Source organism: Chelonia mydas, chromosome 2, assembly GCF_015237465.2.
Source record: "Chelonia mydas isolate rCheMyd1 chromosome 2, rCheMyd1.pri.v2, whole genome shotgun sequence".
Lineage (NCBI taxonomy): Eukaryota > Metazoa > Chordata > Testudines > Cheloniidae > Chelonia > Chelonia mydas.
In genome coordinates this window covers 147,692,621-147,705,688 of record NC_057850.1, presented here as the reverse complement: position 1 = coordinate 147,705,688, position 13,068 = coordinate 147,692,621, and the positions used below count along the sequence as shown (strand labels likewise).

Sequence of the window (13,068 nt, the reverse complement as noted above, 5' to 3'; positions counted from 1 at the left end):
GCACCATATATATTAAAGGTAGAAATAAAATTATTGTCCTCCTTACTAATGCAAAATGGTTCCTTTCATTATATTCTCTTTTCTGCTGTTTTATTCAGTCTTCCTTTAGATGAATCAAGTGATGAGTTCTAGAACTATGCAGAGCCTATTTCACAATCTAATAGATTTCACTGTTAATAATATTGTCCTGATATTCAGCCTAAATTATCCATGACGACTGACAAGGTAACGTACCTAAAAGCAACATTTTATTGAAGCTGAACATTTATGAATCGATAGACCCAGAACTATCCATGAAGTATTAAACAAAAGGGTATTTAAATCATTTAAAATTTTGTGCTCCTTGATTGATCTGTTCTAACATGGCATAACAACAACAAAAATGTTAAACCATTCTTCAGATATATCCGTTATTTGTCAAGTTAAAAATATTAGAGTTTCAATTTGTTTGGTTTGCTATAATGTGTATGACCTAGGCTTGGATAATTTTTTTTTTAAATCTACTGTCTGTAAACTAAACCTGATCGAAAATGACAATAGTGTATTTTCTGTCAGTTCAGTGGTTACTGCTACTGTTACTCTATTTTGGGGACAACTCCCACTCTCAAATCTGAAGTAGAATTACAATGCCGGTCATTGTACTGTCCCTGCTGGAAAACATGTGGTACAAGAAAAGAACTTCATGTTTCTGAGTCATCTCTCCTGTCTTAAATAGAGCTTATCGATCTTGGTAAACCAAACATGGAAACCACAGTACAATTAAACATTTTGTGTGGACAACTAATTAGCTAATTTGCATTTTCTTGTCAGTAAATAGTCCTCTTTTTAAGGATTATACTTCTCAAACACTGAAATGGAAAACCAAAATAAGAAAGGACAAGGGAAGGGAATTGAAGTGATTAATATAGTGAAACAGACGTCATTTCAATTCATAGGGCAGGTAAATTATGTTGCAATCCAATGTTTTGACTGAGATGCCCTTAATATTTCCAGCATCTCTCAAGATAAAGCAGTTTATTGGGCAGCATTTAGGTATTTGAAGACATTATCCAACACCCACTACTGTGCTTTTATAGAAAAAAAAACCTTAAATGTTTAATGCACAATTGTCAATAAATGACTGGATTAACCAAGTTATTCACTTCAAGTCAGATCCTGCCACCCTTACGCTCTCTGAGCAGGGCCGGCTCTACAGTTTTTGCTGCCCCAAGCAGTGAAAAAAACTGCTGCCGCGGACGGCAAAAGGGAGAAGCTGCCGCCGATTTGCCGCCATGGCCGGCGGGACAGAGGGGCTGCCGCCGAATTGCTGCTGCCGCAGAAACACTGCCGCCCCAAGCACCTGCTTGGAACGCTGGTGCCTGGAGCCGACCCTGTCCCTGAGTGGTGCCTTGCTGTGTAAATACTCCCACTGAAGCTGATGGGACTAGCTGAGGAAAAAGATACTAGTTAGTGGGTGGGTAAGGGCTGCAGAATGCAGCCTTTAATAACTAACAGACAAGAGTCACTGAATGTCAGAGGTAAGGAGCCATTTGACTGTCTAAAGGCAAATGGCATGTCAGAGTGCAAAGTGAATTCTTAATGAAAGCCCAGTAGACTGAATTATTCATTCCTGTTAGAGACCTTTTGAAATGACATATTTTGGTGCAAATGATAAAATCTACAATATAAACACAACAATAGAAATAAAAACGATAAACCAAATTCTGTTTCCAGTTATACCAGCAGAACCTGGAGCAGTGGAATTCAGTGGGCAGAACAGTTGTTCAGTTGTTGGAGAAACATTGTTTTGGGCAGCAAGAGTTTGATTCTGGGAAAGTGGATCCTTGGACTCAGCTAGAATAAACGTGCACATTATGGTGGCCCTCTGCATGGAAGTGTTAAGGAGGGAAGGGGCTCTCATCCCAGCCAGTGCACCTATAATTTGGCTCTTAATTGTTTTCGTCATTCAAAATATTCTGCACTGAATAAAAATACATATAGACAACTCTGGTTAAGAACCAAAATATAAGAAGTAACAAAGTGTTTTTGTGGTTAAGGCACCAGACTGGATTTCAGGAGTTCTGGATTCAATTCCTGGCCAAGTCAACAGACTTCCTGTGTACCTAAGAGAAGTCACTTCATCTTTTTGTGCCTTGGTTTCCTCATCTGTAAAATGAAGATAACTGTCCCTCTGCCTATCTAGATTGCAAGCTCTTTGGAGTACAGTCAGACTCTTACTAGCTATGTGTAGAATATGTAGCACAATTGGACCACCAGGTGCTCCTATACTACAAATAATAAGGTATTTTATTAACTCTTAAAATGCAGGTCTTTGAAAAGGGCATGCAGAAGAAAATCTTTAAGGTGAACCTGTGCATTTTCCAGCATAACTTTCCCCTTTCTCAGGTTTATGTGGCTCTGTTTTTTCCTTTGTTAGCAAAAATATTACAATTGCATTTATAGAATTGTGTATGGTTGCTGATTTTAGCTCTACAATCGCCAATGGTTTGTCAGCTTTGTTTTTTCATTCTGATTTCCATTCATACTTTCCCAACAAAATGAGTAACTTAATAGAGTCTCACAGACTGTAAGGCCAGAAGGGACCATCACGATCATCTAGTCTGACCTCCTGCACATTGCAGGGCACAGAACCTCACCACCCACTCCTGTAATCGACTCCTAACCTCTGGCTGAGTTACTGAAGTCCTCAAATTATGATTTAAAGACTTAAAGTTACAGAAAATCCACCATTTACACTAGTTTAAAACTGCAAGTGACCCATGCCCCATGCTACAGAGGAAGTAAAAATACATCCCAGGTCTCTGACAGTCTGACCTGGGAGAAAATTCCTTCCCAGCCCCAGATATGTCGGTCAGTTGGACTCTGAGCATGTGGACAACTCCCAGCAGCCAGACACATGGAAAAGAATTCTCTGTAGTACCTCAGAGCTAGCTGTCCCTAGTCTTCTGTTTTTAAAGAAAACCATCTAACATTTTATATGTGTAAAGAAACCGTATTAGAAAAAACAACAATATAGCAATCCAAACATGAGATACGACATACTAGATAAAGGTCTGAACTACTGTAATTCTAGCTTGGCTTTTCTATATCTACAAAATGTTTTGGTTCAAAAAGATGGTTACAGTATTACTTTTTTGCTCTAACCACTACTGTGGCTCAATTCTGATTGATCTTGGTCACTGCCTGCCTTTCCAATCAAGACTAGAAGAACAAAATCCTACAAGTACTCTATCTCGTCCCCTCCTAGCAAGCTATGAGAAACTTTTGTTTGCAACACATATTCCAGGTGATGCAAACTGACTTAATATGACCATAAGAATGGTCATACTGGGTCAGACCAAAGGTCCATCTAGCCCAATATCCCATCTTCCGATAGTGGCCAATGCCAGATGCTTCCAAGGGAATGAACAGAACAAGTAATCATCAAATGATCCATCCCGTCATCCAGTCCCAACATCTGGCAGTCAGAGACTTAGGGACACCAGTGGATGATCTGCTCCCTGGAGATTTATGGATGCTGGAGGAACTTCATAAACTATAGGATATAAACCAGTGAGGAGCAGGGTTTCCCCAGCCTTTGCATTTTGTGAACCAGTTTGTAGATATATGTCCCTCTCTTGGATTCATGGATCCTTTCAAAGCCCACAGCTTGACTGTCAAAACAGTTCATTCCATTGAACACCACGGAGGGCTCTGTAGATCACTATTTGAGAACCTCTGATATAGAGGCTATGAAGGGGATATATAAAAAAAAGGGACACAAATGTTGACTATTCAATGTATTTCAATATGATATTTTTCTGAAAGAGAGGACAGTGTTCCACAGCATCAGTGGAAGTATGGGTATTCAGGGGGTATAACAATAGCAGATAACAGCTTCATCATATCTGTGATAGGAACAGTTGTTTCCTCACCTTTTTCTTCATTTTTACGTTTTTGAAAATTGCATGAACTCTCCAGGTTTTTGCAAACATTGCTCCAAATGCAGTTGTATAGCCCACTGTAAGAATCCATGTCCGGACCTAAGATATAATCAAAGACACAGCCTTTTAGTTTTTCACAGGTAATTTTAATGTCTTAAATTTCTCAAAATAGTCTAAAATACCTATTGTATCTAGAGATGGTAAAACAGTTTAGCATTTTTTTTTTGAAAATTTTAAATTATGTTTCTCAGGGTAATGGCACAGTTGCCTTCAATTTTTTACAGAATATTTTATTGGATTTTTTTAATTTTCAAAATTTCTAATTTGTTCCCTCCTTTCTTTCCTATTTTTCTTTTTCCCATTGAATGCAATAAAATGAAGACTGAATTCTTTCTCCCCTCCACTTTTTCCTTTGCAATTTTCCCGCTTTTCTACTCTAACTTTTCATAATGTCTTCAACTTTGGAAAAACTACAGAATAGCAAAAGGAGAAATGAAAGTGTGACTCTGCTGGTCTGTAACTCTGCTTGAGGAAGAAACAAACAAGACGGCTATCAAGGCCTGCATCTTTGGGAGAGCTATAGAAGCAGCCAATAGCTCAACAAGTTAGTAAATTTGATAGATAGTGTGGAACTAAATGGTGAAGGACCTTTATGCCAAGGAAAGTGTGTTTGGTGGAGTGAAGGAGGGACACAAAGGAGGAGGAGATATGGTTGGAGCAACAACCAGAAAGATGATCCTAAAAGCAACCTTTTGAATGGACTTAAGGGACCAATGTGGATAGCATCAAAGTTAGATAGGAGGAGATTACAGTAGTCAAGATGTGAGATAATGAGGGACTGAACAAGAGCCTGGGTAGTCTGGAAAAACAGAAAAGATTTGATCTTAAAAAAATATCATATAGATAAAAGTTGGGAGACATGGACATGGCCTGAATGTATAAGTCTTAGAGAGAGAGGACCGAATCACAGATATCACCTAGATTGTGGCCTTGAGTGATTGAGAAGATAGTGGTCTTATAAATAGTAATGGGAAAATAGAGGAAAGAGGAAGCTTAGAATGAGAACCAGGATAGAACAATGCCTCAAAAGCAATGGAGGCAGGATTTTAAGTAGGAAGTCATCAATGACATCAAAGACCACTGAGAAGTCAAGGAGGATGTGGATGGAGTACAGCCCTCTGAAAGCAGCTAACAAACAAATGTACTTAATGTTATTGTGGATAATTCCATGGAGAAAGAATTACTGTACACATATAACAGGTTTCAGAGTAACAGCCGTGTTAGTCTGTATTCGTAAAAAGAAAAGGAGTACTTGTGGCACCTTAGAGACTAACCAATTTATTTGAGCATAAGTTTGCGTGAGCTACAGCTCACTTCATCGGATGCATACTGTGGAAAGTATAGAAGATCTTTTTATACACACAAAGCATGAAAAAATGGGTGTTTACCACTACAAAAGGTTTTCTCTCCCCCCACCCCACTCTCCTGCTGGTAATAGCTTATCTAAAGTGATCACTCTCCTTACAATGTGTATGATAATCAAGTTGGGCCATTTCCAGCACAAATCCAGGTTTTCTCCCCCCCACACAAACCCACTCTCCTGTTGGTAATAGCTTATCTAAAGTGATCACTCTCCTTACAATGTGTATGATAATCAAAGTGGGCCATTTCCAGCACAAATCCAGGGTTTAACAAGAACGTCTGAGGGGGGGCGGGGGGATAGGAAAAAACAAGGGGAAATAGGTTACCTTGCATAATAACTTAGCCACTCCCAGTCTCTATTCAAGCCTAAGTTAATTGTATCCAATTTGCAAATGAATTCCAATTCAACAGTCTCTCGCTGGAGTCTGGTTTTGAAGTTTTTTTGTTGTGATATCGCAACTTTCATGTCTGTAATCGCGTGACCAGAGAGATTGAAGTGTTCTCTGACTGGTTTATGAATGTTATAATTCTTGACATCTGATTTGTGTCCGTTTATTCTTTGACGTAGAGACTGTCCAGTTTGACCAATGTACATGGCAGAGGGGCATTGCTGGCACATGATGGCATATATCACATTGGTGGATGTGCAGGTGAACGAGCCTCTGATAGTGTGGCTGATGTTATTAGGCCCTGTGATGGTGTCCCCTGAATAGATATGTGGGTACAGTTGGCAACGGGCTTTGTTGCAAGGATAGGTTCCTGGGTTAGTGGTTCTGTTGTGTGGTATGTGGTTGCTGGTGAGTATTTGCTTCAGGTTGGGGGGCTGTCTGTAGGCAAGGACTGGCCTGTCTCCCAAGATTTGTGAGAGTGAAGGAGACTATGCTGACAGCTTGTGCCACACGCTCCCAAAGAAACTGCGGAACCACCTGATCAACATCCTCTACAGCAAACAGGGAAAGATAAAGAATGAGCTCTCAAAAATGGATACTCTCATAAAAAACCAACCTTCCACACAAACTTCCTCCTGGCTGGACTTTACTAAAACTAGACAAGCCATTTACAACACACACTTTGCTTCTCTACAAAAGAAAAAGGACACTAAACTTTCTAAACTACTACATGCCTCAAGGGGCCCGAGCAATGGTTCCCTCAACCCACCCAGCAATATTGTTAACCTATCCAACTATACTCTTAGCCCAGCAGAAGCAGCTGTCCTATCTTGGGGCCTCTCCTTCTGCCCCTCCACCCCCACGAACATGATACAGTTCTGTGGTGACCTAGAATCCTATTTTCAATGTCTCCAACTCAAGGAATATTTCCAACACACCTCTGAACAACATACTAATCCACAGAGACCTCCCTACCAACACTACAAAAAGAAGGATTCTAGGTGGACTCCTCCTGAAGGTTGAGACAGCAGACTGGACTTCTACATAGAGTGCTTCCGCTGATGTGCATGGGCTGAAATTGTGGATAAGCAGCATCACTTGCCCCACAACCTCAGCCGTGCAGAACACAATGCCATCCACAGCCTCAGAAACAACTCTGACATCATAATCAAAAAGGCTGACAAAGGAGGTGCTGTTGACATCATGAATAGGTTGGAATATGAACAAGAGGCTGCTCAGCAGCTCTCCAACACTTTCTACAAGCCATTACCCTATGATCCCACTGAGAGTTACCAAAAGAAACTACAGCATTTGCTCAAGAAACTCCCTGAAAAAGCACAAGATCAAATCTGCACAGACACACCCCTGGAACCCCGACCTGGGATATTCTATCTACTACCCAAGATCCATAAACCTGGAAACCCTGGGCGCCCCATCATCTCAGGCATTGGCACCCTGACAGCAGGATTGTCTGGCTATATAGACTCCCTCCTCAGGCCCTACGCTACCAGCACTCCCAGCTACCTTCGAGACACCACTGACTTCCTGAGGAAACTACAATCCATCGGTGATCTTCCTGATAACACCATCCTGGCCACTATGGATGTAGAAGCCCTCTACACCAACATTCCACACAAAGAACACTATCCCCGATAATGTCACGGCTAACCTGGTGGCTGAACTTTGTGACTTTGTCCTTACCCATAACTATTTTACATTTGGGGACAATGTATACCTTCAAATCAGCGGCACTGCTATGGGTACCCGCATGGCCCCACAGAATGCCAACATTTTTATGGCTGACTTAGGGGACGAGAGCTGAGGAAGCGTTGTTCTAACGCCCCTACTCTACTTGCACTATATTGATGACATCTTCATCATCTGGACCCATGGAAAAGAAGCCCTTGAGGAATTCCACCATGATTTCAACAATTTCCATCCCACCATCAACCTCAGCCTGGTCCAGTCCACACAAGAGATCCACTTCCTGGACACTACGGTGCTAATAAACGATGGTCACATAAACACCACCCTATACCGGAAACCTACTGACCGCTATTCCTACCTACATGCCTCCAGCTTTCACCCTGACCACACCACACGATCCACTGTCTACAGCCAAGCTCTGCGATACAACCGCATTTGCTCCAACCCCTCAGACAGAGACAAACACCTACAAGATCTCTATCAAGCATTCTTACAACTACAATACCCACCTGCGGAAGTGAAGAAACAGACTGATAGAACCAGAAGAGTTCCCAGAAGTCACCTACTACAGGACAGGCCTAACAAAGAAAATAACAGAACGCCACTAGCCGTCACCTTCAGCCCCCAACTAAAACCCCTCCAACACATTATTAAGGATCTACAACCTATCCTGAAGGATGACCCAACACTCTCACAAATCTTGGGAGACAGGCCAGTCCTTGCCTACAGACAGCCCCCCAACCTGAAGCAAATACTCACCAGCAACCACATACCACACAACAGAACCACTAACCCAGGAACCTATCCTTGCAACAAAGCCCGTTGCCAACTGTGCCCACATATCTATTCAGGGGACACCATCACAGGGCTTAATAACATCAGCCACACTATCAGAGGCTCGTTCACCTGCACATCCACCAATGTGATATATGCCATCATGTGCCAGCAATGCCCCTCTGCCATGTACATTGGTCAAACTGGACAGTCTCTACGTCAAAGAATAAATGGACACAAATCAGATGTCAAGAATTATAACATTCATAAACCAGTCAGAGAACACTTCAATCTCTCTGGTCACGCGATTACAGACATGAAAGTTGCGATATTACAACAAAAAAACTTCAAAACCAGACTCCAGCGAGAGACTGTTGAATTGGAATTCATTTGCAAATTGGATACAATTAACTTAGGCTTGAATAGAGACTGGGAGTGGCTAAGTTATTATGCAAGGTAACCTATTTCCCCTTGTTTTTTCCTATCCCCCCGACCCCCCTCAGACGTTCTTGTTAAACCCTGGATTTGTGCTGGAAATGGCCCACCTTGATTATCATACACATTGTAAGGAGAGTGATCACTTTAGATAAGCTATTACCAGCAGGAGAGTGGGGTGGGGGGAGAGAAAACCTTTTGTAGTGGTAAACACCCATTTTTTCATGCTTTGTGTGTATAAAAAGATCTTCTATACTTTCCACAGTATGCATCCGATGAAGTGAGCTGTAGCTCACGCAAACTTATGCTCAAATAAATTGGTTAGTCTCTAAGGTGCCACAAGTACTCCTTTTCTCTTTGTACACATATGACCAGGCAGAGACCAAAATGTATAAGGTGAATGAGACATTGAGAGTAGAAATCATTGGAGAAAGGTATCCAGGATGGCAAAAAAAAAAAAAATTAAAAAATCAAAGTTTACAAAGAATGTGAAATCTTTAGGTGTATCTTATAGATGGCAGTTTTGCTATTCACCTCAATATAGCAGAGTTAAGTCAACTCCAATTGGTTTCGAAAATCCACATTATACCACAGTTTTCAGGCTACTGGTTTGTGATTTCTCTTCTAGTCAGCATGCAATCGGTTCTTTTCCCAAAATGTGTGTGTAGCGAGGTGGTGTGGCTCTCCGCTGCCCTGGAGAGGGTCGAGCCCCTCCAGACACCACAGTGGGCGGAGCCAGGAAGCTCTGAGCCCACCCCTCAGAGGGACAGGCAGCGACCCAGAAGTAGAAAGGCGGGCCCTCAGAGCTCACTAGGGAACCAGCCGCTGGGGAGGCCAGATGTAGCCAGCCTAGTCCACAACTGGGAAAACCTCATGGCCCCAGGTCCACGCCAAAACTGGCCGGACCTGCCCTGCGCCAGCTACCCGGGGGAGTGGCTGGACCTGCCTTTTGCCAGCTACCCAGGGGAGTGGCTGGACCTGCCGCTGGTCCACTGCCCCGAGGAGCCCATGATGCTGGACCCCCTCCAGGGAACACCGCCGTGACCCAGGTACCGGAAGGAGGGGACTGAGGAAGTAGCCCGGGGGCAGACGACCCTCGTCTGGCTTTAACTCTGCCAGAACCCATGTCAGTGTGTTGCAGTCAGGATCCCCACTGACCCAGCAGCAGGTCGTTTGCTGCTGCTAGGGCCCCTGGTTGGGATGCAGTGGAGTGGGTGGGCCTGCGTCCCTCCAGTCTCCCCCTCTTCCAGGTCCTTGGAGGCCTGGGCTAATTCACACATGCTGTGTTGCTCAGCCCCTGCCTGAGCTACTGACTGTTTGGTGCCCCGCCCTGACTCAGGGCCCAGGCCTACGGTGCTCATTCCAGTTAGCGCAAGGGCTGCCGAGGGAGACTCCGGTGGCTGGACAAATTCCCCCAAAGTTAACTGTGTGTAGCGAGCCGGTGTGGCTCCCTGCCGCCCGGAGAAGGTTGAGCCCCGGCCTAGCCCCTTTACAGTGTGATAATTGTATGTGATGTTCAAATGTGTTAATAAATATTCAATACTTTTGAGTACACAATAGTGATATTTTGGCAGACAGATACTTGATATTTTAATATCTCTAGTAAAGCTCTTTTTTGTCCTTACTCAAGTAGCAATTATCCTTGGGGATACTAATAAATTCAATTATGTTCATAATTCAGAAAAATGTTATTTTTACTATGCTCAGTACAAAAAGGTTATGATTTGGATTAATTTATGTTATAATAATATAGCCTATTGGCTGTAGTGGAAACCCTACTAGTTAAAAATAATTTTCTCAGAATGAGATCTCTGCAGCCAAGCATGTGAGGATGATTTTAAAATGAAAATAGGTTTTAATTTAAAAGAAATAACCTTCCATTTTTCTGCCATCATTCATAAAACACAGAGTAAAACAAGGTATTTACTGTACATTGAGTACAGTAACATCATGATCAGTTTCTATCTTATCTGATTTTTAGAGAAATGATCATCGTTTGTGTTGGATCTAGATACAAAGCCAAAAGAACCTGACAAAACTAATAATGACTCATGATCCTGTTTCTCAATTAATTTTGCTTAATATAGTTAAGATATTGCTTTGATTTACAGTGGAGAGGGTAGAAAGGTACCATGACATGAACAGTGAAATTGGTTCACCAAAGACAACAGTGTGCCAGATTCTGCCCTCTGCTAGCATACAGGACTCCCATCAAAGCCAGTACTTTTGTTTCTCCAGACCTGGAGAAAAATCACAATATAGAATTCTTTGAAAATAAGGAGTTTCCCTCGCTGACAATAACGTTTCCATTTATTTGAGCTATTCTCAGGAAAAATACAGCAGTGTAAATGTTATTACTGTTGCAATCCCCCTCTAAAGCTGGATCCAGCAAAGCACTAACACAGGTATTTAAACAGGTGAGCAATCCCATTGATTTCAGTAGGGTTACTCATGTGCTTAAAGTTAAGCACCTGTATAAGTGCTTTGTGGGACTGGTATCATTACAAGAAACCTTAGAATGAATAGAAATGTACACATGTCGAGAAACATCTGTTCACCTTGGGTTTGATCCTGCTGCCACTGAAGTCAACAGCAAAACTTCAATAGATTCCAGTGGGAGGAGAAGAAAACGCAGGCCACAAACATTTGAGCATGTGCACTTACATTTCAACATACTTTTTTTAAAAAAATCAAGCTCTTTTATGACATACCTAAGTCTTTCAATGCATTCCTTAGAGTTTGTGGTATCTGCACAGTACTGTCAAAAAGTGTGCAGGAATAATGTTAGAAAATTCAAAACTGCTGTTTCCACACAAATCAACTATTGTGCTCTCACTCTCTCTCACATACTGTAGACTTCCCTCTTGACCTTTGTAATAAACTTTAGGCCATTTTCAATTGCCACAGTAATAATGTGAGATTATATACTAATTGTTCATGATTCTACAAGTGGCTTTAACATCTAGACATTCTGCTACTGAAGGAGAGGTAAAATGTACTAAATATTTCATTAATAAATTTGAATCGCAAATTACTGCCTCACATTCTCTGGTGACCCAATGTGTACTTGGTTCAGCATGTGGACCATCCATTTAGCTTTAAAACTTTTGTCCCTATAATTTGTTTGAAGGAAATTTGACTTATCAAGATAGAAGCTGAACCTACTCTCATTACAGTCAATTGGAGAACTCTCTCTGACTTTAACAGGAGCAAGATGAGGCTCTGAGCGAGCAGCACAGATTGTGGTGGTCATGGAAATGGTTACACAAAACACATAGATTAAAATTAAAATGTAGAAAAGAAAAACAAGAGAGCAAGCAAACACAGGAAGGCTGGCTGAAAACCCCAGCTGTCATTTTTAAAAAGGAGCCTAAGAAACTTAGATGCCCAAATGCCACTGAAATTCAGTGGGAATTTGGTACATGTTATAGGGCCTCCCCAACTGCAGTGGCCTGCCATGGCATGACAGGCACACCTGCCTTCGTTTCCTTTTTCAGAGTTCCCAGTAACTCCATCTAGCCCTCTTGACACAATACTACCCTCCTTATAAAATATTGTGCAAGTTGTCCACAACTGAGTCCCAAGCACATATAATGTGTCATGCCACTGGAAACAGTGTTAAGATCACTCAGCCCACAACACCCCACATATAACACACCAGCACCTTTGACCACACCCAGAGTCTCTGGCAGTCCTCCCTTGTGCTTGTAGCAGTACAACCACCCCAGTTCTTCCTATTGGAGTATAAGCCTAGTCTTGCCAGCAGGAACCCCACCAGACTCTCTGCTGGGAAATCTTTTTACCAAAGGAGCATGCCTTACTCCCCCTAGCCACCTAATGGTTCTTCTATTTCCAGTTCTTCAGCCCTGGCTCTTTGGCCTGGGGATACCAGCCAGAAAACTTCTCTTACTGCTCTCCTGCCTTCAGCCTTCTCCCAAGTTCCAAACATATAGTCTCTAGAAGCTCTCCCCTATCCATGACTCCTACTCAGGCAGCTCTGATTCACCAAGTCTCTTCCAACCCACTGAGTCTCTCCCAGCTCCTGATAGCCCCCAATTGGAGCCCCACTCTCTTAATTGGCCAAATGTGCACATCTGTCCTGGCACAGGGGTACTGGACCTACTTCATTCACAGGGGCCAGTCACTCTGACAGTGCCATACAGTCTTTGGCTCTACTGAAAATCCCCATCAAAATAACTAAACTTGAGGGAAAGAAAATGAAGCACATATAAAAGTTGAAAGAATAAAGAAATAACTGGAAAGCGTAAGAGGAAAGAGGATAAGAAATACAGTAACCAGACAGAGGTATGTGTGCTCTTACGTCCAATGGTTTTGAATGTGGGACGGATTGTTCAGCAGGTAATGTCAAGAGCCAATAAAATGTACAACTGATTCAGATGCTGCAGTACTTATATTTA

General features: G+C 42.2%; 1 protein-coding gene across 3 annotated transcripts in view; it reads right to left on the bottom strand.

Moving 5' to 3' along the window:
• The window catches only part of GABBR2 (gamma-aminobutyric acid type B receptor subunit 2), an 832,666-nt gene that overhangs the window by 254,182 nt on the left and 565,416 nt on the right, over window positions 1–13,068 (bottom strand). For all 3 annotated transcript variants that reach the window (XM_037893395.2, XM_037893394.2, XM_043540307.1), the window contains exon 12: window positions 3,915–4,022. In XM_037893395.2, the coding sequence (XP_037749323.1) occupies window positions 3,915–4,022 (108 nt within the window). The remainder of the gene's footprint in view (window positions 1–3,914; window positions 4,023–13,068) is intronic.